The sequence below is a fragment of the Ascaphus truei genome, chromosome 4, assembly GCF_040206685.1.
Source record: "Ascaphus truei isolate aAscTru1 chromosome 4, aAscTru1.hap1, whole genome shotgun sequence".
NCBI classification, from domain to species: Eukaryota; Metazoa; Chordata; class Amphibia; order Anura; family Ascaphidae; genus Ascaphus; species Ascaphus truei.
In genome coordinates this window covers 287,923,117-287,944,255 of record NC_134486.1, presented here as the reverse complement: position 1 = coordinate 287,944,255, position 21,139 = coordinate 287,923,117, and the positions used below count along the sequence as shown (strand labels likewise).

At 41.8% G+C, this 21,139-nt stretch overlaps 1 protein-coding gene across 3 annotated transcripts; it reads left to right on the top strand.

Moving 5' to 3' along the window:
- Nucleotides 1–744: 744 nt before the first annotated feature.
- ZBTB24 (zinc finger and BTB domain containing 24) lies at nucleotides 745–20,874 on the top strand. Of its 3 annotated transcripts, none has more exons than XM_075597597.1 (7): nucleotides 745–1,060; nucleotides 9,110–10,082; nucleotides 11,498–11,665; nucleotides 12,573–12,656; nucleotides 13,110–13,193; nucleotides 13,936–14,017; nucleotides 17,872–20,874. In XM_075597597.1, exons 2-7 carry the CDS (start codon nucleotides 9,137–9,139, stop codon nucleotides 18,686–18,688), a joined length of 2,181 nt encoding a protein of 726 aa, XP_075453712.1. In that variant the 5' UTR covers nucleotides 745–1,060; nucleotides 9,110–9,136; the 3' UTR covers nucleotides 18,689–20,874. The 3 variants fall into 3 exon arrangements, with proteins under 3 accessions (XP_075453712.1, XP_075453713.1, XP_075453714.1); XM_075597598.1 differs by lacking the exon at nucleotides 745–1,060 and adding an exon at nucleotides 1,160–1,263; XM_075597599.1 differs by lacking the exon at nucleotides 745–1,060 and adding an exon at nucleotides 1,283–1,449.
- Nucleotides 20,875–21,139: the final 265 nt, after the last annotated feature.

Sequence of the window (21,139 nt, the reverse complement as noted above, 5' to 3'; positions counted from 1 at the left end):
ACCACATAAACTGCCATTCAAGTCAATGGCAGTTAACCCGGGATCACAGTGCATTATTAACCCATACCAGAGATTAATGAATCTCCCCTTCTGAGTCACTAATTCTGCCATAATGTGTACAAGCATATGATACTGAAGGGCTCTAAAGGAGGATAGTCCATTGAAACGGTTTCCCACATTTTAAAATACTCTTTCCAATACAAAGTGTAATATTCTATATATTTTCTAATAAAAAAACCTATAGGATTTAGAACCTTTTATTTTGGATAAACCACTTACTTGCCAAATAGAAATAACCCTATTGGGTTTTGCAGTGCGTTGCTTTATTTACCTTATTATATTTGCATACAAAAGTTGCTCGTCTTTCTATTTTTTGCTTTTTTCCCCTCTCCATTATTTCTTGCGTTTCACCCTTTTAGCCTTCTTCCCTCTCTTTTTCCTCTTATAGTTTATATATCCCTTTCCATCTCTTTACTTGTATATTTCTTTATTATTATTATCTCTTTACGATCTGTATCAGGACAGTGTTCGTGTTTATAATCCACTCCGAAACTTCATTTATCACATTGGAATGGGATAAAAATGTAATCTGAATGAATTCTGGGAGTTGTGGTCCAGTCCAGGTGAGTTGCCGTCCATGTACTAATTTTTTTTTATCAGAAACAGAACTACAACTCCCAGAAGTCCCTACTTCAGCAGAGGGCAGATCATGTGACACAATTTGACCATTCAGTGGGATGGGGAAGAAACGCTTTCGTTCGACCCGGACAAACCCTTTGCTGGCCCGGAGATAGTAGGCATGGAGACCCTCGGTCACAGCCGCAGAGGTGGCACCTGACGTGCAAGTTATTCTATTGCTGTACTCTTTCTCTTCCTGGTTCTTTCCTCCACCAAGATGGCCGCGGACTTCCAGCCACTGTGTGACCTCCGCGATCTCTGGATTTGTGACGTCACGCGCACAGTTCTGCCTTCGGATATCTCCAAAGTTTAGCCGGCGGCCATGTTTTATATGGGCAAATATGATACCGTGTGCTACAAGCCTAGAAGTCACATCGCGCAGGTAAGAGTTCAACTGCGATGTAACAGGATAAAGAAAACCCGTAAAACGTAATAGATCTATTTAAAATAAATTTAAACAATGATATCCAATTTGCCCTAATCTAATATGGCGGCCGGTGCTTCAGGGCTCGGCAGCGTGTGGTATTATTTTGTTGTTGTTTTGCGGTGATCGCTCTTGTGATGGTGGTGGTTACGTGCGAGGTGGTGAGTAATATCAGCCACAGAGCGCAGGAGAGTTTCATATGTGCAGCAGCAGCAACAACGCAGAGAAGAATTACCTGTGACATCGTGTATGAGGCAGTTGTCACATGTCACAGAGGACGACATGTGATGACATCATGCATTATACATACGGGAGCACGGCATTGGGTGATGTCACGTGCGACACAAGTGAGCACTATATGTGATGACGTGTGTCACACTAGATGTGATATCACTTGTGACACCCAAAGGAGCACAGCACGTGACTCACATCTGACTCAACACCACTTGTAATGTACATGTGACACAACACTACATGTAATGTATGTGTGACGCGCACGGCATGTATGACAACACAAAGGAACACTAAATGTGATGGCATCATGTGTGACTGAAATAACTGAATACACAATACTTGACAAGATACTGCAGATACTACTGATATAAGATATGCTGCAGTTTTTGCGCACACATCAGCCCTCTTACATACATGTGCACCTAAATATCATCAGACTGAGAGCTATGGTCGTTTTACTTTCCCTGACACGGCACGCCCCAAGAACCGTCCCAGCCAACCAGGTCCATGTTTGTTATGTGATGTCAGCAGACAAAAAAACTCCTGTAGATGTCACTGTTGCCCATGACATTGAAGTCCAAAGGAAAACACTCCAACGCACAGCCAAAAATAGAGTGGGTCCCAGGCAAGGATACTGATAAAATGTAATCTTTATTGGTCCATGTTAAAAAAACAGAGGTAAGTACCCTCCTACGCGTTTCGTACCTACTGGTACTTTATCAAGGAGTGATATGTTTACCCTATGCCAGCCTTTAAATACTCTTTAGGCTATCCCTATTCGTGCCAAAAGATAATTGCACTCTGATGGACACGCACCCAAGTGCAATGACGTCAGACGCACTGATGCACATGCGCACCCCTGCGCGGTGACGTCACGCGTCATGACGCGCATCTGCACCGCCCCTCCGCATGTGCATCAGTGCGTCTGACGTCACTGCGCTTCTGTGCTGAATTAGGATGCTAAGCACAAATATTGTGCAATATTTTCTCACTAAAAGCCTGTAGCTGGTCACAAAAGAAGTCATGTCCACATAACAATGACATTTTGTTTTACTACTTTCTTTTATTGCGGACATTTTGTAAATCATGGTGCATTGTATGAACCTTATTGTAGACCCTTTTAGGGACGATTGGGGAGCTGTGAGCTGAGCTAATAAAAAACAAATATTTATTTTTTCCATGGTTTCAAGGACTGATGTTTAGTTTCAGAAGTAAGACCTTACACAGATCCTAACGCACAGCATAGATTTATTTATTTATAAAAATGTTTTACCAGGAAGTAATACATTGAGAGTTACCTCTCGTTTTCAAGTATGTCCTGGGCACAGAGTTATGATGACAAATAATACATGGTTACAAATACATTGTTACACAAGTGAACAGGGTATACATTATATACAAGACATTGCGTGCACAGTTAGAGATAATATATATTATAGGCGTATGTAACAGTTACAGACTAGATTAAAATGTGAGACAGCCTTAGATTTGAAAGAACTTATACTGCTGGCGGCTGTGAGAGTCTCAGGTAGGTTGTTCCAGTTTTGGGGTGCACAGTAAGAGGAGGAGGAGCAGCTGGATACAGTACTTTGCTGAGCCTTGGGACCATGAACAGTCTTTTGGAATCAGATCTCAGATTATAAGTGCTGCATGTGGTAGGGGTGAGGAGCTTGTTCAGATAGACGGGTAGCTTGCCCAGAAAGTATTTGAAAGCAAGACAGGAAATATGAACTTTGTGCCAAACTCAAGTGATGACCAATTTAGTTCTTTAAGCATTTCGCAGTGATGTGTGTTGTAGTTGCATTGGAGAACAAAACAGCATATTGAATTGTAGAGGGTATGAAGTTTGCTAAGGTGCGTTTGGGGGGCCGAGCCGTATACTATGTCCCCATAGTCGATAATTGGCATTAATATCTGCTGTGCGATACGCTTTCTGACCAGCAGACATAAGGAGGATTTGTTCCTGTAAAGTACACCTAGTTTGGCATAGGTTTTGGATGTCAGGGTATCAATGTGCATCCCAAATGTTAAATGGGAGTCAAACCATATGCCCAAGTATTTAAAACTAGTAACAGGAGTTAGGGTGGTATTAGTGTTGGTTCAGATCTGGAGCTGTCATTGGAATCTTTCAAAATTTAGCCTTTGTCCCATATACCATTGTTATATTGTGTTTAAAAAAAGTTTGTTTTGGGAAATTCAATTTTCAAGTCTCAAAAAGTTAGATTGAAGTATGTGTTCAAGGTCAGAGAGGCTATGACTGTGTGCATTTAAGATTGTGTCATCTGCATACATGTGTACTGAGGCTTCATTACAAGCTGTAGGAAGATCATTGATGAACACCAAGAAGAGTAGAGACCCCAGAACAGAGCCTTGTCGGATACCACAGCTGATACCCAAGGGGTTGGAGTTAGAGCCTGATATGGACACATGTAGGGATCTACCCGATAGGTAGGAATGAAACCCGTTTAAAGCATGCTTCCCTATTCCAGAGCACTGGAGTTTGTTAGCAAGATAACATGATCAACAGTATCAAAAGCCTTTGCAAAATCTAGGAATATAGCACCAGTGAGTTGTTCCAGTTCCATTCCACACTGGATCTCATTGCAAACTTTTAGCAGGGTAGTTACCGTGGAGTCCAATAGTAGAAAAGAGAGCAAATAGCGCACAGCCAGAGAGTCAGGTGATAAAAAAAATATTACATTTATTTCCGTGAATGACTGGTAAAATCATCACCCCAGAGGGGGAAAAAACACAACCTCCTACGCGTTTCGGACCGGTAGGTCCTTTAACAAGGAGTATGGGGAATAGAGCAAGCGGGTGTCTTATAAATCCCTAACTACATAACAATAATGAAAAACACTTGTGAGAAATCAAACTGCCCCTAGGCGAGCATGCGCATGACGTCACGCGAGGCGCCACCACATCAGGCACCAGTGCCGGTGGGTAGACACGCCCACCGCTCGCGTGCGCATGTTTCCCCTGGAGACAGAATAAAACAACTGAAGTTACATGTCTGTAACTATGCAGTATGTTCAGCCCCACGTGACACACCTCCAGGCCGCCGATTGACCTGAGCGCGCCGCCACTCCACCAATAGGGAATAAGGCTGAAATGGCAACATGCCCACCCTCGGCCCCTCCAGGAAAGTCATGCAAGAGCGTAAAATAAACCACAATAATAAACGAAACAACCTATAAAACAGGGTTGATCGAGAACAAACACATCAACCTATCTTAGTGGGTAAATGAATAGGATGCCTCATAAACGGGTATTAGACCCCAATTGCTCCATATCCCAAGTTAGCAAAATACAAAAAATAAAAACAACAAACCCCTGTCACTGCATTAATACCTAAGTGACTACCAATTGAAATCCGAAACTTAATCTGGCTACCCAGAGAACGGGTACGCAAGATGAGCATTCCGCTGCAGACCATGGTCAATTCATTAAAAGTTTGGGAGGCCACAAAATTCAAATGTCAATTGACTACCAAAACATCATTAATGACGCCAATAGTGGGCAATCCAGACTTCGCTCCGGGCCTGAATAGCAAAAACTTCCTGATCTGGACACAAAAGGGGTTTTCCCGTCTAAAAGATCTGGAGGGCATAACGACCATACAAACATTTGATCAAATTAAATCCTCTAATAATATCCCAAATAGCGAACTCTTTAGGTACCTCCAGATCAGAGATTTCTATAATAAAACGCCAATTAGACCGGCACGAACAAATTTTGAGCAGCTGTGTTCCAGAGATACGGACACAAGGGGACTCACATCTAGAATGTACAGGGAAGTGATCTGCCAGAAGACGACCATTCACAATAGACTAAGTTACATGAGGCACTGGGAATCGGACCTAGGGGAGACACTAGAGGATGACGAATGGGACAGAATTATACAGGCGGCGGCGAAAAGCTCAATCTGCACCACATTAAAGGAGAACGCATATAAAGTCCTTATGAGGTGGTATTACACTCCGACGCGCTTAGCGAAATTTGTAAAAGGCTACTCCCCTTTTTGCCCTAAGCAGTGTGGGGAAGCGGCAGATCTCCAACATATGCTGTGGTCTTGCACTAAAGTGGCCCCTATTTGGGAACAGATTAGAGATTGGATTCAGCGGATTCTCGGTTTGGAGATCCCCCTGGACCCGTGGCTGTTCCTGCTGGGCAGGCGGATCCAGGATCCTGTCAAATGCGATGCATAAATTGATCGCGCATTTTGCTACTGCTACGAGGTGCGAGATCGCAGCATTATGGAAGCAACAAGAAATTCCAATTATCCCTAAGATCAAAAACAGAATTTGGCATGTCTGCCGGATGGAACAATTAACGAGTTTAGTTAATGACTCCGGCACAAAATTTCTAAAGGTCTGGGAACCATGGTTGGCCCAGGTAGACATCCCTGGAGTGGATGCCACCACAATCTTGCACTAATTTACCTACGTGCGTTCTCCATTAATAGCAGTTCAGACGACACGACATAGTGACTTACAGGTAGCAGACTGCCCTACAAGCTTAGAGCTGGAAAAAAGATAATCCAGAGGAACCCGACCCAGGTAATCTCAGACGACGCCGAACAAGATGGCCAAAAGTCACAAGAACGAGCAGAAACATGATCCACCAGCCGCTCTTCCCCCACCCCCCCCCCCCCCCCGTCACTACCCTCCACCCCTGTCCCCTTGTCAAGTTCGTCCCGTCCTGTTTGTAAAGATTGCAGTAGATGTGTATTAGTAGAGTTTATACATGTGATTGAAAAAATTGGATCCGTTACAACGGGCTGTGTTACATTGGTTGTACTTGCAATTTCCAATAAAAAATTCAGAGTTGAAAAAAAAAAATACCTAAGTGACAACAGGATCGAAACAAACAATACAATAATCACCATTATTCACAAACATTACAATACGTATATGCATAAAAAGAATAACATATTGCTATATGTCTGTAAGTATTCATCCTCCAAGGAGTGATGAGAGATTGAATCAACAATATAACTTTCAGATGATTTCAAATATACAAATTAATCTAATAACCATAATTTAAATGAATATTTTCAAATGGATATTAATCAATAATATTCTTAAAGTATACACAAAGTGAATGATATGCATGATAAATGATCTATCGATCTTCAATTTCTACTATCAGTTTACAGTACCTAGAGTCTATGAATAACCCAATGGTAAAGATAAGGAATGTTCAACCATATTCAACGATTTAAAAAATGGCTCAAGTTCCACTCTACGTTGAGACCGCAGGGGGTTCTGGTTTGTAGCATAAAAATCCAATATGCCTCCCTGCGGTCCAGCATATTGAGTAAATCACCCCCTCTTTCACTAGCACAAACTTTTTCAATACCTCTCACCGTTAGTCCTTTAACCCCCCCTTTTTTACATTGTGAAAAGTGCTTTGAGACAGGATGTGAACAGTCTCGTTTTTTAATCAGTCTAACATGTTCAAGTATTCTGATTTTTAGGGATCTCGTAGTCCTCCCCACATAATTCGTTCCACACCCACACGTCAATAGATAAATAACGTACTGTGTGTCACAATTTATAAAGGAATTAATTGGGAAGGAACGACTGGAGGAAGAGCCCATAAAATGAGGTGATGGTAGCATAAACTGACACATTTTACATCCTCCGCATCTGAATGAACCTTTTGTGATAAATTTCCTAACAATAGGGGACGAAGTAACATAACTCGGGGATACATAAGTGGCGATTGTTTTTGCCCTACGATAAACAAACCGCGGGCCTTTAATAACACAATCTTTAAGGCTCGTGTCCAATAACAAAATATTCCAATATTTCCGAATAATCTTTTGGACTTGCTGGCTACATTTATTGAACTGCGTAATCATCAGAGGTACATCCTCACCTGTGTGGTATACATTTCCTTTTTTATATTTATTTTCACGCTTCTTGGAATGAGACATTCTTAAATCTGTCATACCATCTGTCCTAGAGTTAGTTACCGTGGAGTGCTTGGGGCGAAAACCAGATTGGAATTGGATAGGGACCTTTGTCTTGGTATAGTAATCGCTTAGTTGGGAGTGAACACATTTTTCCATGACTTTGGATAGTATTGGGGTTTGGATAGTATTAGGGGAAGAGAGATTGGCCAGTAGTTTGAGACAGTGTCTATTGAAGTAGATAGGGATTTTTGGACCTGAATGGCTGCTTTGGCCATTATAGAATTACCCTCCTAGTCTGCAATAGAAAACAGCTGGTGGTGTGGATAAAGTGAGAATAAACATGTGCCGATGTTCGTCTCGAATCAGGAAGCGGACCCGCAAGGCTGAGGTAGGAATGCAGAATAACCGACCAGAGCCCGGGGTCAGAGTCCTGTAAGAGTATCCGTAGTCGGTTAGCAGGCAGGGGTCAGGGCTGGCGGCAGTGGTGCAGAGTCCAGGCAAAAGGTCAGGGCAGGCGGAAGGCAGCAAGGTTGAGGTCACGGTCCGGAGTCAGCAAAAGGGATTCCAAATAGGCGGATGGGTAATGTGTGACAGCGAAGAACAAAGGGAGCTGCAGCAAACAGAACTTTGCTCGGCGACTCCCACCAGGAACTGCAGCCTTATAAAGCAGAGTGGCGGTAACCAAAATGGCCAGTTTGAGCAGAAAGGGCAGGCAATCTAGAAAACCTGAACTGGCAGAAAAACCCGGCACGGATAGAGCAGAATCCTTACAAAACATGAGGTACGGCACCTTTAACCCTTGGGGTGCTCGATGGGCGTGGCTACGTCCTACAGACCCTGCTCCTTCTTTTTTTTTCATTTTTCTTTTTTGGCGAAGGGGGGTTAGTGTTCTGTGCAAACTGGGGAATGGGGGGCATGAGATTTTTTTTTAGCGGGGGGAGGGGGGGGCGCGACAGTTACTGAGGCCCCCGTGCTCTTCCCCAAGGCATTTAAATTAAATGCCAGGGACATCACAAGGCCTCTGTAACTCACTTACCTTGATTCAGCCGGGTTCGGGCGACACAGTGTCAAATGACACAGCGGGGTCATGTGACGTGCCATCAAATGACTCGCAACATCATTTGCCGCTGGCACAAAGGTAAGGGGGGGGGCGCAGCACCAAAAGCTTGCTCACCCCAGCTCTAGCGCATCATCAGTGACAGAGCGGTCCAGAGTGTCGGAGGGGCTGTGGCACTCGAAAGGTTCATGTTTAGACTCAAAATCTTCAAGAATGTACATGTGCTCTGTAAACCAAACAAAATAAAAGCTAAAACAAACAGAGTTCTGCATTTTGTTGCAATGAGCCAGGACGCAGCCATGTTTCATTTGGGCTGTTGGGTGATTCTACAAATTACAGACGGCATGAAGTGCATTGGGATTTATGACTAATCCTTACGACGTCTGCCTGTTCTGCAACTTCACATGTATGTCCTCCCATCACTGCTGCCATCTAAACGACCATGGGAGTTGTTTATCAAGGTCTCGTTCCAAAATGATTTCATTTTGATGTGATTTGCAATCAGAAGTGTTTGACAAATGCTGCGATTCACGAAGCTCCAAAAAGGAGTATTGGGGCTGTATTCGGTCTTAACTGCCATTTCATTTTATGGCTGATAACGCAAGACCGAGCTCTGATACCCCTTATCGAATGCCTTTCCTAGTCCCCAAGTTTTTTAAGAAGAATTAAGTAATCTCCATGCACATCAGACTTCCGTTGTCACAAATGAAACCACAAATCGTTGCTTTACCATACATTGCTAGCCCCTCAAGTGGTTAATGACGTGTTTTTCCATTGATTCTCTTTCATTTTCTAGGCTTGATGCTGTTTTCCCAAAATAACGATGGCGGAAGCAGCAACTGGGTTGCCGTCGGAGACGGAGGTGCAGGTTAATATCCACTCCAGAGCTTACAGGGACACTGTGCTCACCAGCTTAGAGGAGCAAAGGAGGAAGGGCTTCCTCTGTGACATCACTCTGATAGTGGAGAATGTGCACTTCAGAGCACACAAAGCTCTTCTAGCTGCCAGTAGCGAGTACTTCTCCATGATGTTTGCCGACGAGGGGGATGTAGGCCAGTCAATTTATGTGATGGAAGGGATGGTTGCCGAGATCTTTGGAGCACTGCTGCAGTTTGTCTATACTGGAAATGTCCTGGTCAACGAGAAATGTTTACAGCAAATAGTGGCAACTGCGCAGGTCCTAAAAGTAGATGACTTGGTGAAAGCTTACGCAGACAACCAAGAAGTTCAGAGCCCTGCCGATCCCTCCTCCGTTGCGTCTGACATTGCCACATCAGATGGAAACAATGGCGACTTGCCAAAACGTAAACGAGGAAGACCAAAGAAATTTGCGTGTGTGCAGGAGGGGGGAAGAGTGTTTGTCAATGCTGGGCATGTGCCACTGACGGAGGGAGATGTGGTGCATGGAGATAAAAGCCCACAAGGAAAAGAGCCTGGAGCAAAAACGAGTGTTCCCAATGGAAATGCGATAGAAAATGATCGGGAAACTACACAGGCTCGCGGTGCAGAGGATGCTACCCAGGTGAAGCACAGTGAGAATCATAAGTCCGTAGAAGGACAGATGGTCCTGAAGCGGCACAGCAAGCGCCGAATGCAGAGATCCATCAAGCTGAGGGATTACAGACTCGCTGGGGATAAAGACGATGGGGAAACAGTTAGGCACGCAGGAGGGAAAAGAAAGCAAGCCAGAGCTGAGGCCCACTGCAAGGACTGCGGCAAAGTGTTCAAATATAATCACTTCTTAGCAATTCACAGGAGAACTCACACAGGTAGGAATAGACCTGTCTTATCACGCACTTGGGACTGGCACATTTAGGTTGTCATTAAGGCTAGTAGATGGTTTTTAGAAATAAATGGATCTTAAAATAGTATTTTGACACCTGCTTTGTTCTTTGCATCACAAATAATAACCCAGTTTTGCATGTAATTATGGGAGTGCCATTGCCGGTAATGTAATTATTAAGATAAATGGGGTTAAGTTATGAGTCTTAATTCTGATTTGTGAGAGCAGTTCATTATGTACCAGGGATTCTCCACTTACCCGTAAAATATTACAAACTGTACAGACCGGTCAATGAAAGCTCCCGAAATACAGTGCCAATTCCCCTCTATTACCTTAATATTGGGGAGGTGCAAATTGGTGGGTATTATAATAATAATAATAATAATAAATAATCACAGAATTTAGGATCAAGAAATCCTAGAACCACCCATTGTAATGCACTAAAGTGGGTATATAATCATAAAACATAGGCTTTATTCATATATTCTAAAAAAGGAAGATTAAACATAAATAAAAAAGTGGCTTTATGTTGAGTCCCTCAGAGTGCTGATACATGTGTCAGACTCACCATATGAAATGTATCGAGCTGCATTTGCCACTTTCACTCACTGTCTATGTGCAGTGTACCCAAGTTGACACTCTGTGATTCGCCCCCTCCCCCTTTCACTTTAGTTTGGATTATGATGCTTCGGTAAATGTAATATCATTGTGACCTGCTAGCTGCTTGAAGGTTTATTAGTCTTGTGCTAAGTCTGCTAGGTCTGACCCTTTAATAGCTCCTTACATCATAGCTGTGACTTTGATCATCTCATCACCTTGCTTTGCTTTTGTGCCTGCACAAGCCTAGGGTATTGGCCTTAATACATACAGTAGAAGACATGTATAGGTGACTTTGTGTGAAGTATAAGGGTGATTCAGACGTGGATCTTTTAATGTGTGATTTCACAACACCGCTGTATGGCTCTGACTGAGCCAGATTATTTGCCTTATGTTCTCCGGCCTTCTGTTTACCTGTAAAATTCATTTGTCCATAACTAATGTTATTGTTTACGGTTTATCATTTTAGAATAGAGCTGAAGGCCATGCTATACACCGCTAAGAGAAACTGTGTTACTAAGCAGGAAATGTGTCAACCTCAGCTACTGAATTTGATCCAGATTCCTGAATTAGCATTTTAGATACCAGTATTTCATGCAAAGTAGCCTAGCTAACGCTCTTAAAAAAAACCGCAAGCCCAGTTTTCCTAGCATCTAAAAAAAAAGTACTTCTTTATTGCTGCCTTTCCATCTGCTTCCAGTCAGCGGATGAAGTGTTGTATGATGGCAGGATTAGTTGGAAATGTTCAGAAAAGCTTCTGTTTTGTGTCACTTCTGATTTTTGACGCTTTTATTATCCCTCTAGGGGAGCGACCCTTCAGATGTGCAGAATGTGGAAAATCTTTCTCCCAGAAGCATTCCCTGCAAGTCCATGAGCGAATACACACAGGGGAGAGGCCCTACACCTGCACAGTTTGCAACAAAGCCTTAACCACCAAACATTCGCTCATGGAGCACATGAGCTTACATGCAGGTAACCGCTCACACTTCTGATCCACCCTTTAAATCGAGTGTTCAAAACCTTATCCGTACTTTGTATCGTCATGCTCCCATGAAGTTATTCTCCATACTGCTGTTACTGCTGATCCCTCATATTGCTGTGGGGAAGAGTCCGAGGGGAGCAAAGAGAAAACAAGCAAACCATTCTCACTACGAGTATTGGTAGAGTCAGGTTGCTGTAATTAACCAGCATATGATAACGCGTATTTGTATAGATGTTTTGACGCGGAAGTAAAATGTTTGTGCTGTGAGACGTTGTTAACCATTCCCTCTTTGATGGTAATAATAAGAAAATGTCATGTCTCGTGGGCCATTAGGAACATTTCATGTTCCCACCTTGATGCCGATATGTTCCTAGTGTTCAGGAAAGTTTTGCTCAGTAGAATGTCTATTTACTAATTGCTCTTTAAGAAGCTTGGTAGGGATTGTTATAATGTGCCAAGAACCAAATATAAAAGCCGAGCCTGGTTTTATCTAGTGGTGATGCTAAATTCCATGTTTGTTCCATGGAACATATTAAAGATGGGTGCTGCAGCACAGAAAATTATCAGGAATTGTTTTGTTAATGCTGGTGCTTAAAAATACTGAATTCCGACTCTAGTAATAATTCAAATTAAAAAGCAAAAGGAAGAGCACACAGCACACAGCAAAACACGAGCACCATTTCCTTCAAATTCACATTTTAATAAATACAGTTCACGCAGTTTTTAATTTGAATTATATTGGTACAGAACAATCCAAAGCTTCCTTTAATGATGCTGTTTTTGTGCTGACTTTCAACCAGATTTCTTACAGTTTATACATATACGTGTTGTGATAACAATGCGTTATTGCCTGGTGGGACGTTGTGCACAATTTGTGTGTTTGCTTTGTTTCAATAGGGAAGAAAGCATTTACATGTGACCAGTGCGGGAAATATTTCAGTCAAAAAAGACAACTGAAAAGTCACTATCGTGTGCATACAGGTATGTTTGCAGAGATGGGCCTAGGTTCTCAAACTGGCCCGGATTGCTTTTCGAAGGATTATGCTCAGTCAATAGGTCATTTCAAATCATAGTATGGACAGGGGATTTCACCGAGAGGTTGACACCACAGGCCTGAAAACACAAGTCCGGTCTTTGTCGGATAGCTAGGTAGTTATGAATAGTTTCATGTACTGAAGTATTAAATGTATTTTGTCATGGCACCGACGGTATAGAAAACAATATGCATTGTAGAATTTGCAGAAACCATTGATTCCCTGCCTCAAAAAAACCTGCTAATGTGTCATGTCCCAGGAAATAGTGGACTGTTTCGCTAACAGCTGTGAGTTTTCAACTCCTTTTCTTCTACAAGAGACATTTCCATTTAACACAAAAACAAATCTTAATGTTGTTTTACTTTTTTTCCCCTGTGTTTCTTGTTTCCTACATACCAAGGCCGCTCATTACCAGAGTGCAGTCTTTGTCAACGCAAGTTCATGGACGCAGCCCAGCTAAAAAAGCATCTGCGGTCTCATACAGGTAAATATTTTGCATGATTCGAGGTTGACCAGCAGGATGGAGTAGCGGATTTCCTGACTGCTTACCTTTTAAAGCATATTCTGGCATTCATCCCATTTACATGCATGTTTCACAGGTATATGTGGCTCTTCCTTGCATTCATTGACATTGTTGAAATTTGATATACAGCTGCACGTCTGCTATCATATGTTGTTATTATGCAGTATTTCACTTTACACTGTCTGTGCTTCTTGATGCTGTAGGCTGAGATGTGAAACATCACAAATACTATAGTATTCTGGCCATAGACACCTGGTCTGCCCATGGGGAGCTGCAGTATATTGATGTTAGAAATGTCAGCACTGACTGCACTGCTATACAAATGTCACCTACGCTATTGGCAGCTGTGGCCTGATTTTTACACAGCTCCTTTGTTTGAAGTAGAAATAGCTGCTGACAGTATTTGTTACAGGCGTATTTATAAAGAGCGGAGGTTGACCGTTTCCCGTGTTTCACACTTGCATTCACATACTGTTGCAAATAGGTTTGCAAAACGTGTCCTGTTTGCCACATGTTCACATGTGAAATCGAACAGTAGTGGCTGCTCCGATTGTATATTCATACTCTTGCTTTCATAGCGCGTGTTATTTTTATTGTTCGTGATTAATACAGTTATTGAAGTATTGTTTCATGCGAAACTTGCAGGGAAAATAAAGTATGATTTCTGTTTTTGAATGTTTAAACGTTTTAATATTTTGTTCAGGTGAAAGGCCATTTACATGTGAGATCTGTGGGAAGTCGTTCACAGCAAAAAGCTCTCTTCAGACACACATTAGAATACACAGGTACTGTACCTCGTCCTCTCGATCTACCATCTACAGTACCCAACTTCCCAAGTATCAACCAATTCAATGAACTATAGCTCATGTAGCGGCCTGCAAGTCTAGCTGGGGCAAGTGATGGGTATAATAGATTGGGCATTGCATACTGATTATAGGGGCTCATACTGGACTCTCTTCAGCAAAACAAGCAGCAGATATCCCAAAGTTGCTGAGAATTAAAGAGAATAAATACTATTGGTTACTCAACAAAAAGATGATAATGTTAATGATTTTGGAGTGAAGTGAATTAAACTCCAAGGCTTTTAAGGTGTGGTCCCTGATATCTGTCTTAAGAAACATCATTCTGTAAAAAAAAAAATGTAACTATCCAATTGCCTTCTTTAGAAAAAATAATAAATAAATGGTTGCTGGATATGTGCCACTGACAGAGAGCTCCCCCCCACCCCCCTTTGGAAATGAAGCACAAATTATTCTTCTTCAGGCCTCTGAATGTTTAGTTCTTTTCAATCATATGTTTTCTATACACGTGTAGGTATTTAAAGAGTTGGTCAATAATACCCAAACAAAAAAAGGAAAAGAAGACAGTTCAACAAATAGAAAGAAGGCTGCCTCCTACCACAATCGCTGGCTGAGGTGAAATACATTAGCTCTCCCAAAACAGTATAGAGGTACAGTAGGGCACACCAAGTATAAAAGTATAAAAAAATATTTTCGCATGTTGCAAGACATCCAATGTATCCAGTGCCTTAGCACCTTCATCAGGGTTTCTTTACAAGATAAAATAAAACATTTTATACATTACAAAGTATGCCCAATAAGTGACCAACACCCTCTTTTTCTCTCGGCTTTCGATGCAAAATAAAGCAATGACATAATGACATAATGACGAGACATGCGCCACTGCGGAAGCAAAAACACACCCTCTAAAAGTAAACGTAACCACTGGGGAAATCTGGCCTAGTGATAACGCAGGAGCCTATACAATACACGCAGACAGTAAGTCTCACATAGCTGCATGCTGACATAATTACATCGAAGACATGAGCACCAGAAGCGCGCAAAACAAGAACACGCCGGGTAGTCATAGAAACCAAAATGCAAGACATAACAGTACAGCAGCAATGGTGGATAAGAAGCCCTCAGTGGAAACCTGCAATAGAACGAAACCGATAATGCATAAACATAAATAATCAAAAACATATACAACAGCAAATAATATAGATCAGGCAAAAGGTTTCTAGGGAGAAGCACATTCCATCCAAAGTCCATCAAATACATTTTTTTTTTTAATGAAAACAGGACAGATTTAGCTCATCATTTAAACCATAAGGGTATTTAAACAGAAAATCAAATAGGCCTAGCGCTAAAGTAAAATCTTATCAATGTTGCAATCTCTGCATAGAGTTTTAGAGTGGTTATCTCATCACAATTGTAAATTAGATTCACGTCATGTTGGCGTCCGTCCAACATCACGTTTATTGATGTAATATTGCATAAAAAAGGTAGCAAGTGCACTACTGAACTATACAGAAAACCAAACGATAAAAATATGATTTTACATGCTTTTACCAATCATCCACCAAATGTATTAAATACTTAACCAGTTTCCTAGTTCCTTTAGGTGCTATGCGTGGTCAAGCGGCCACTTTGATGGAGGTAAAACGTTGTGTCTATCTCGAGGCTACTCCAGCTTGCTTTTGGCTGAGTCCATCTCCAAAGCCTATGCCTATCGAAGTCAACAATCTAATACAGATCATATGGTTTTTACTTTTGGTTGTACTTGTGGCGATTTGAAGCACACGCTTACAAACATGTCTGGCATTACAGGCATGTCCTACAGGTATTAATTAACACACAAACCCAGCAAGCTCAAACACCCACACCCACCTAATCTTGACTATATGTAATGCCAAATAGAGTGCCACTGGGCTGTGGCACATGAATATAGCAAACGACAGGGGGTGCCCAGTGCTACATCCAAATGACAAAACATACATGGTAATAATTACAAGAAATAATGCTTCAGTACTGAAGCATTATTTCTTGTAATTATTACCATGTATGTTTTGTCATTTGGATGTAGCACTGGGCACCCCCTGTCGTTTGCCATGTCCTACAGGTAGATCCAAATTTGGGCCCTCTGTGCAGTTCTATCACCATGATTGTTTATAAAAGAGGTAGAAACTTAGGGAATTCCCCTATGAAAAGGGATCAGCCACCCAAATATGAACCTGTAACGTTTTTCAGTTCTAGGAAAGCAGGGTACTTCAAAGCTGTTCCATTTGTTTGAAGTCGTGTGTAATAGGTGTTCTGCTTTTAATGCTCTTATTTTGGGAAACTCCTACTGCCATCCTTTAAATGGCAATAAATATTACATCCGTACTTGTGACACCATACATGTCATTTACATCCTAAAATTGACTTGTTTATGTTAGCAAAAACCACCAGGCTACTAAAAACTAGATAGAATGCATTGTGCACCATAGTGATATTAAACGTGATGAGTCAACCACTCCAATGAAACACTATAACGAGTTTGGTCGCATTGTATTTAATGTACGAATCTTGCGTATAGAACATATTTCCCTGGTTGAAAGGGGTGGCAACCTTGATCAGATTTAACTTCAGCACGAGGCCTATTTAATTTCTTTTTAAATATCCTTACCTCTAAGGGTTTAAATGATGAGCTGAATCAATCCTGTTTTCTTTAATTGTTTTATTGTATGGACTTTGGACTGAATGTACTTCTCCCTATTTTACCATTTGCTGTTAAATATGTTTTTATGATCTATTTCCATGCATTTTCTGTTTCTATTGCAGGTCTCCACTCTCGGTTTCTTATTCACCATTGTTGCTGTACTACTGTTGCGTCTTGCATTTTGGTTTCCTTGACTTCCCAACGTGTTATGTTTTGCGCGCTGAGTGCTCCTTGTGTTCATGTATCCAATTCAATTACGTCGTCGTGAAACAATGCGGGACTTGCCATCTGCATGTATTGTATGGGCTCCCATGTCCAGTTTTCACCAGTGGTTACGCTTACTGTTGGGGGTTTGCTTATGGATTGATGCGCCATGCATCAGAAAGTCACTGCTTCGTTTCACGCCAAAAGCCGGGCGAAAGAGAAGGTGGGGGTCACTTGTGGTGTGTACTTCATAAGGTATAAGTAGGTTTTTTTTATCTTCTAAATAAACCTTGATGAAGGTGCTAAGGCACCGAAACGGTGGATGTCTTTTTGCAATATGCGAAAGTAAATCTGTATACTTTTGTACTTCCGGGTGTGTGCCCTACCCCTATACTGGTTTGGTCCTTTACACATATCAAATTCTGTTCTTTTAAGAGAGCCAATAAAGATAAGAGGAGGGGGCAGGGAGGATGCTTGATCTGTGCAAATTGTTGTTGACCACAAAGGCACATCAAGCAAAAGGGAGTAGCCAACGGAAAACAAACTGTTACCAAGTCTCAGCTCGCCATGTTTACAAACTAAATAAAATAATAAAAGTACTTTTAGGTGTTGGATTTTTTTATTTTATTTTTTAAAGCCTAAATCATCCAAATATAATCTATGAACCACTACCATTTGGTCCTAGGAGAGACTGCACCTTTGAGCGAATGAGTTGGGTTTCTGTGGATTGGTAAAGCACAATTCTGCAAAGTATATCTGTGCTAGTCTGGCCAGGGGGGTTTTAGTTCAGGGCCGTTTTGCAATGCAAACTATCTACCACAATGCAAAGCATAAATTCTCTCTGTGCTACTTAACTCCCTAAACGTCGGGCTGTCTACTAAGTTTACTCCAGAGGTTGGGCTACTCTTAAAACAAATGTAAATTGGAGGACCTAAAGGTGTTTTTCTTCTTGCAGGGGTGAAAAGCCATATTCTTGTGGCTTCTGTGGGAAATCCTTTTCAGATTCCAGTGCAAAGAGGAGACACTGCATTTTACATACCGGAAAGAAACCTTTCTCCTGCCCAGACTGCAATGTGCAGTTCTCGCGCTTGGACAACTTGAAGACCCACATGAAAATCCACAGCAAAGAAAAACACTTGCAGGTGCAGGACACCATTAGCGGAGGCGCAGACGAGGTGAGAAATATCCTTCAGCTGCAGCAGTACCAGCTGGCAACCCCTGGAGGCCAGGAGATACAGCTTCTTGTCACAGATGGTGTTCACAACCTGAACTTCATGTCTGGCCACACTCAGGGTATCAGTATTGTCACTGCTGATGCCTCCCAGGCCATTACAGACCAAGCTGCTAACCTCGCTCTGATCACCCATCGGCCTTCGCCCTTGCATGGCCTGCCCGTCACAGCTCACCAGCAGCAAGTGGAACCAATCCACAGCATCGGCTTGATGGAGAGCCGGGTTCAGACCGGGCAGCCGGAGCAGATGCACGTTTTCACTCTCTCAAAGGAAGCCCTTGACCAACTGCAGGGCCGGACGCAGGAAATCCACCTGTCGCAGACGGACAGGCAAACCTCACTAACCCAGGGACCTGCTCACTCATCCCACGGCATGGTGAACCAAACCGTCCGTGTCACTGAACTTACTCAGCCAGCTTTATCAGTAAGTCAGGTGACACAACCAGTACCAGAACATCAGATCCAGGGGCAGACATTTCAGATACAGGCCGGCACTGTCTCTTTTATAAACGCTACATTGGCAACAACTAATTCGATTTAGCCTTGATTGTAATAAACACACACTGTAGAATGTGTTGTACAGCAAAGAAATATTTTTTACCTTCAAGTCTTACTGGAATTCAAACATATAATTAATCAGGGATAATTCAGTCAGCTTCTGACAGCTACTTTTGTGGCAGATATTGCGCAATTAAAAAAACTATTTTTGCCCTGAGCTTTTTATGCACAGTTTGTCATGGCGAAGTCACACGGGGATAGAGCGCAAAGAAGATGCAACGCATATATTTTTTTAAATTTTGGGTTGCTCTTTCTTTTAACAAGGAATGTATTGATGAGGCCAGATTACAACATCCTGCACATATAGACCCATATGCACTAAAAGGTGCTTAGCTTTATTTAGTATGTCTTAACTCCCATTCATTTGAATGGAGTTAGGGTGTACTAAAGCAGGGGTGTGCAAACTTGGGGGCGTGAAATTTCTGGGGTGGGAAGGGCCGCAGCGCTTACAGAGGCCCCGCGCTCTTCCCCAAAGCATTTCAATTAAATGCAGGTGGATCGCGCAAGGCTTGTGTAACTCCTTTACCTGGTCTTCGTGCCGTCAGAAACCGCCGGCGATCAGGTAAGGGGGGGGAGAGCAGGCAGGGGGCGCAGACTAAAAAATTTGCACACCCCTGTACTTAAGCATAACACCGTTAGGGAATATGGACCATAGTGAGAAAGCTATTCCCAACTCTCAACTGGGAGAATTAAAGCTGTGTGCAGAAGCTATATAACGTGTTTGGGGTCTTACGGGTTTGTGCAGCCTGAATGGTCTGTGAACTTTACTAAATAACAATGATGTATTGCTTTACCACGCATGCACGGTAAGAATGTGTGCCGACATCTTATCTGCAATTCCTATGTTGTTAAGACAGTGGTTGAAGTGGCTTCAAAAAAGTAGTGGTACTGAACCTGACTTAAAATAATATATATATATATTTATTAAAATTAGGGAAAAATCTATTTTGACCATATTTTATAAAGATGTATACAATATGTATGCTTAGGAAGCAGAAAGGGAGAGAGGCTTTCTAAAATCCATTTTTGTTTAAAGCAGCAATACTTTTTTTTTTCTTTCTATGTATGAAGCCTGTGACAATGTATTGTCATTCTCATTCTATATAATAAATTATATAATACTACATTCTTACCTAACCTCCCAATCATTTGCCTAACATAATGGCTGCCTATCAGTTTTAATCAATCTTTCAGTCAGTGTAACTCATCAGCTACAATGTATCCTTATAAAATACTACGGTAACATTGCCTATTGTTACAGTTTACAGCTCAAACTGCTGGGAACATTGGCAACAAATTATCCCAAACAGGAAAGTGTTGCAAATATCTTGCACTGCTGGGGAGTTGGGCTAAAACCTGCTATCAAAATCAAAGGATGCTTTCAAACTCATAAAGAATGGCACAAAGAGTTGAATTAAAACAAAGAACAAAAAATGGGCACTATTATCTAATACTACAGAGCTGATTTTTATTTATTTATATTTATATAAAATTTCACATGTTTTGCTGCTTTAAATAGAAAGTGGAATCATTAGTTAATAAAAAGTAGTGGTCCTCTGGGGTTGTAAATTAGGGAATAGTGGTACTCTGACGTTTGTAGGACTTACTGGCAGATGCTGCCCTTATTTGTGCCCTAAGGGTGTGGTGCTGTTGCTTTTTGTAACAAATGTATCCAATGACAATGTTCACCAGATCTGGGGGTAAAAGTTTAACATTGCAAAATACCTCTGCTTAAAAGCAATTCTGAGATGCTACATGAGGGTCATGTGATGACTTCACAACTCTTACAGCATGTCATAGAGCTGGGGTTCCCAACTCTGCTCCTCAAGAACTCCCAACAGGCCGGGTTCTGAGGATATCCCTGCTTCAGCACAGGTGTTTCAGTCCAAATGACATAGCCACTGATTTAGCCTCCTGTGCTGAAGCAGGTATAGCTTTAAAATCTGACCTGTTTGAGGGGGGTGCGGCGGTTCTTGAGGACTGGATTTGGGAGCCACTGTCATAGTGCATTCAAAGGGGTTAAAATGCTGCATGCAAAACGATATGAAAAAAACTATCTTGCCGCAGAAATTCGATGACTGACACAGTACTTTGTCTTTGTATAGCACTGTATTTTGAACAGCATTTAGCAGTTTATAGTTTTGATAATAAATGACAATAGAGTTACAATCTTTTGAGGTGATCATTTCTTTGTGGCCATACTTTAAAGTAACTTTCCAGATACTGTGTCATTGATAACATGAGGTCGAGAATGCCAAGAAGGAAAAAATCACTAAGGAAGAGGTCTTTAACGCTATTCAAATTTCAAAACAATCTTAAAACCAGGTCCAGATAAATACACATCAGAATTGTTTTCATATATAAAAAAAAAATAGCACCTTATGTCAATATTCAATTATATTTGAAATGCCAGAGAAATTCTCCTTTCGTATCC

Coding starts and splice junctions, on each gene's coding strand:
- ZBTB24 (XM_075597597.1), top strand. CDS start 9,137: ATGGCGGAAGCAGCAACTGGGTTGCCGTCGGAGACGGAGGTGCAGGTT. Junction 11,666..12,572: donor GCACATGAGCTTACATGCAG/GTAACCGCTCAC, acceptor TTGTTTCAATAG/GGAAGAAAGCATTTACATGT. Junction 14,018..17,871: donor ACACACATTAGAATACACAG/GTACTGTACCTC, acceptor TTCTTCTTGCAG/GGGTGAAAAGCCATATTCTT.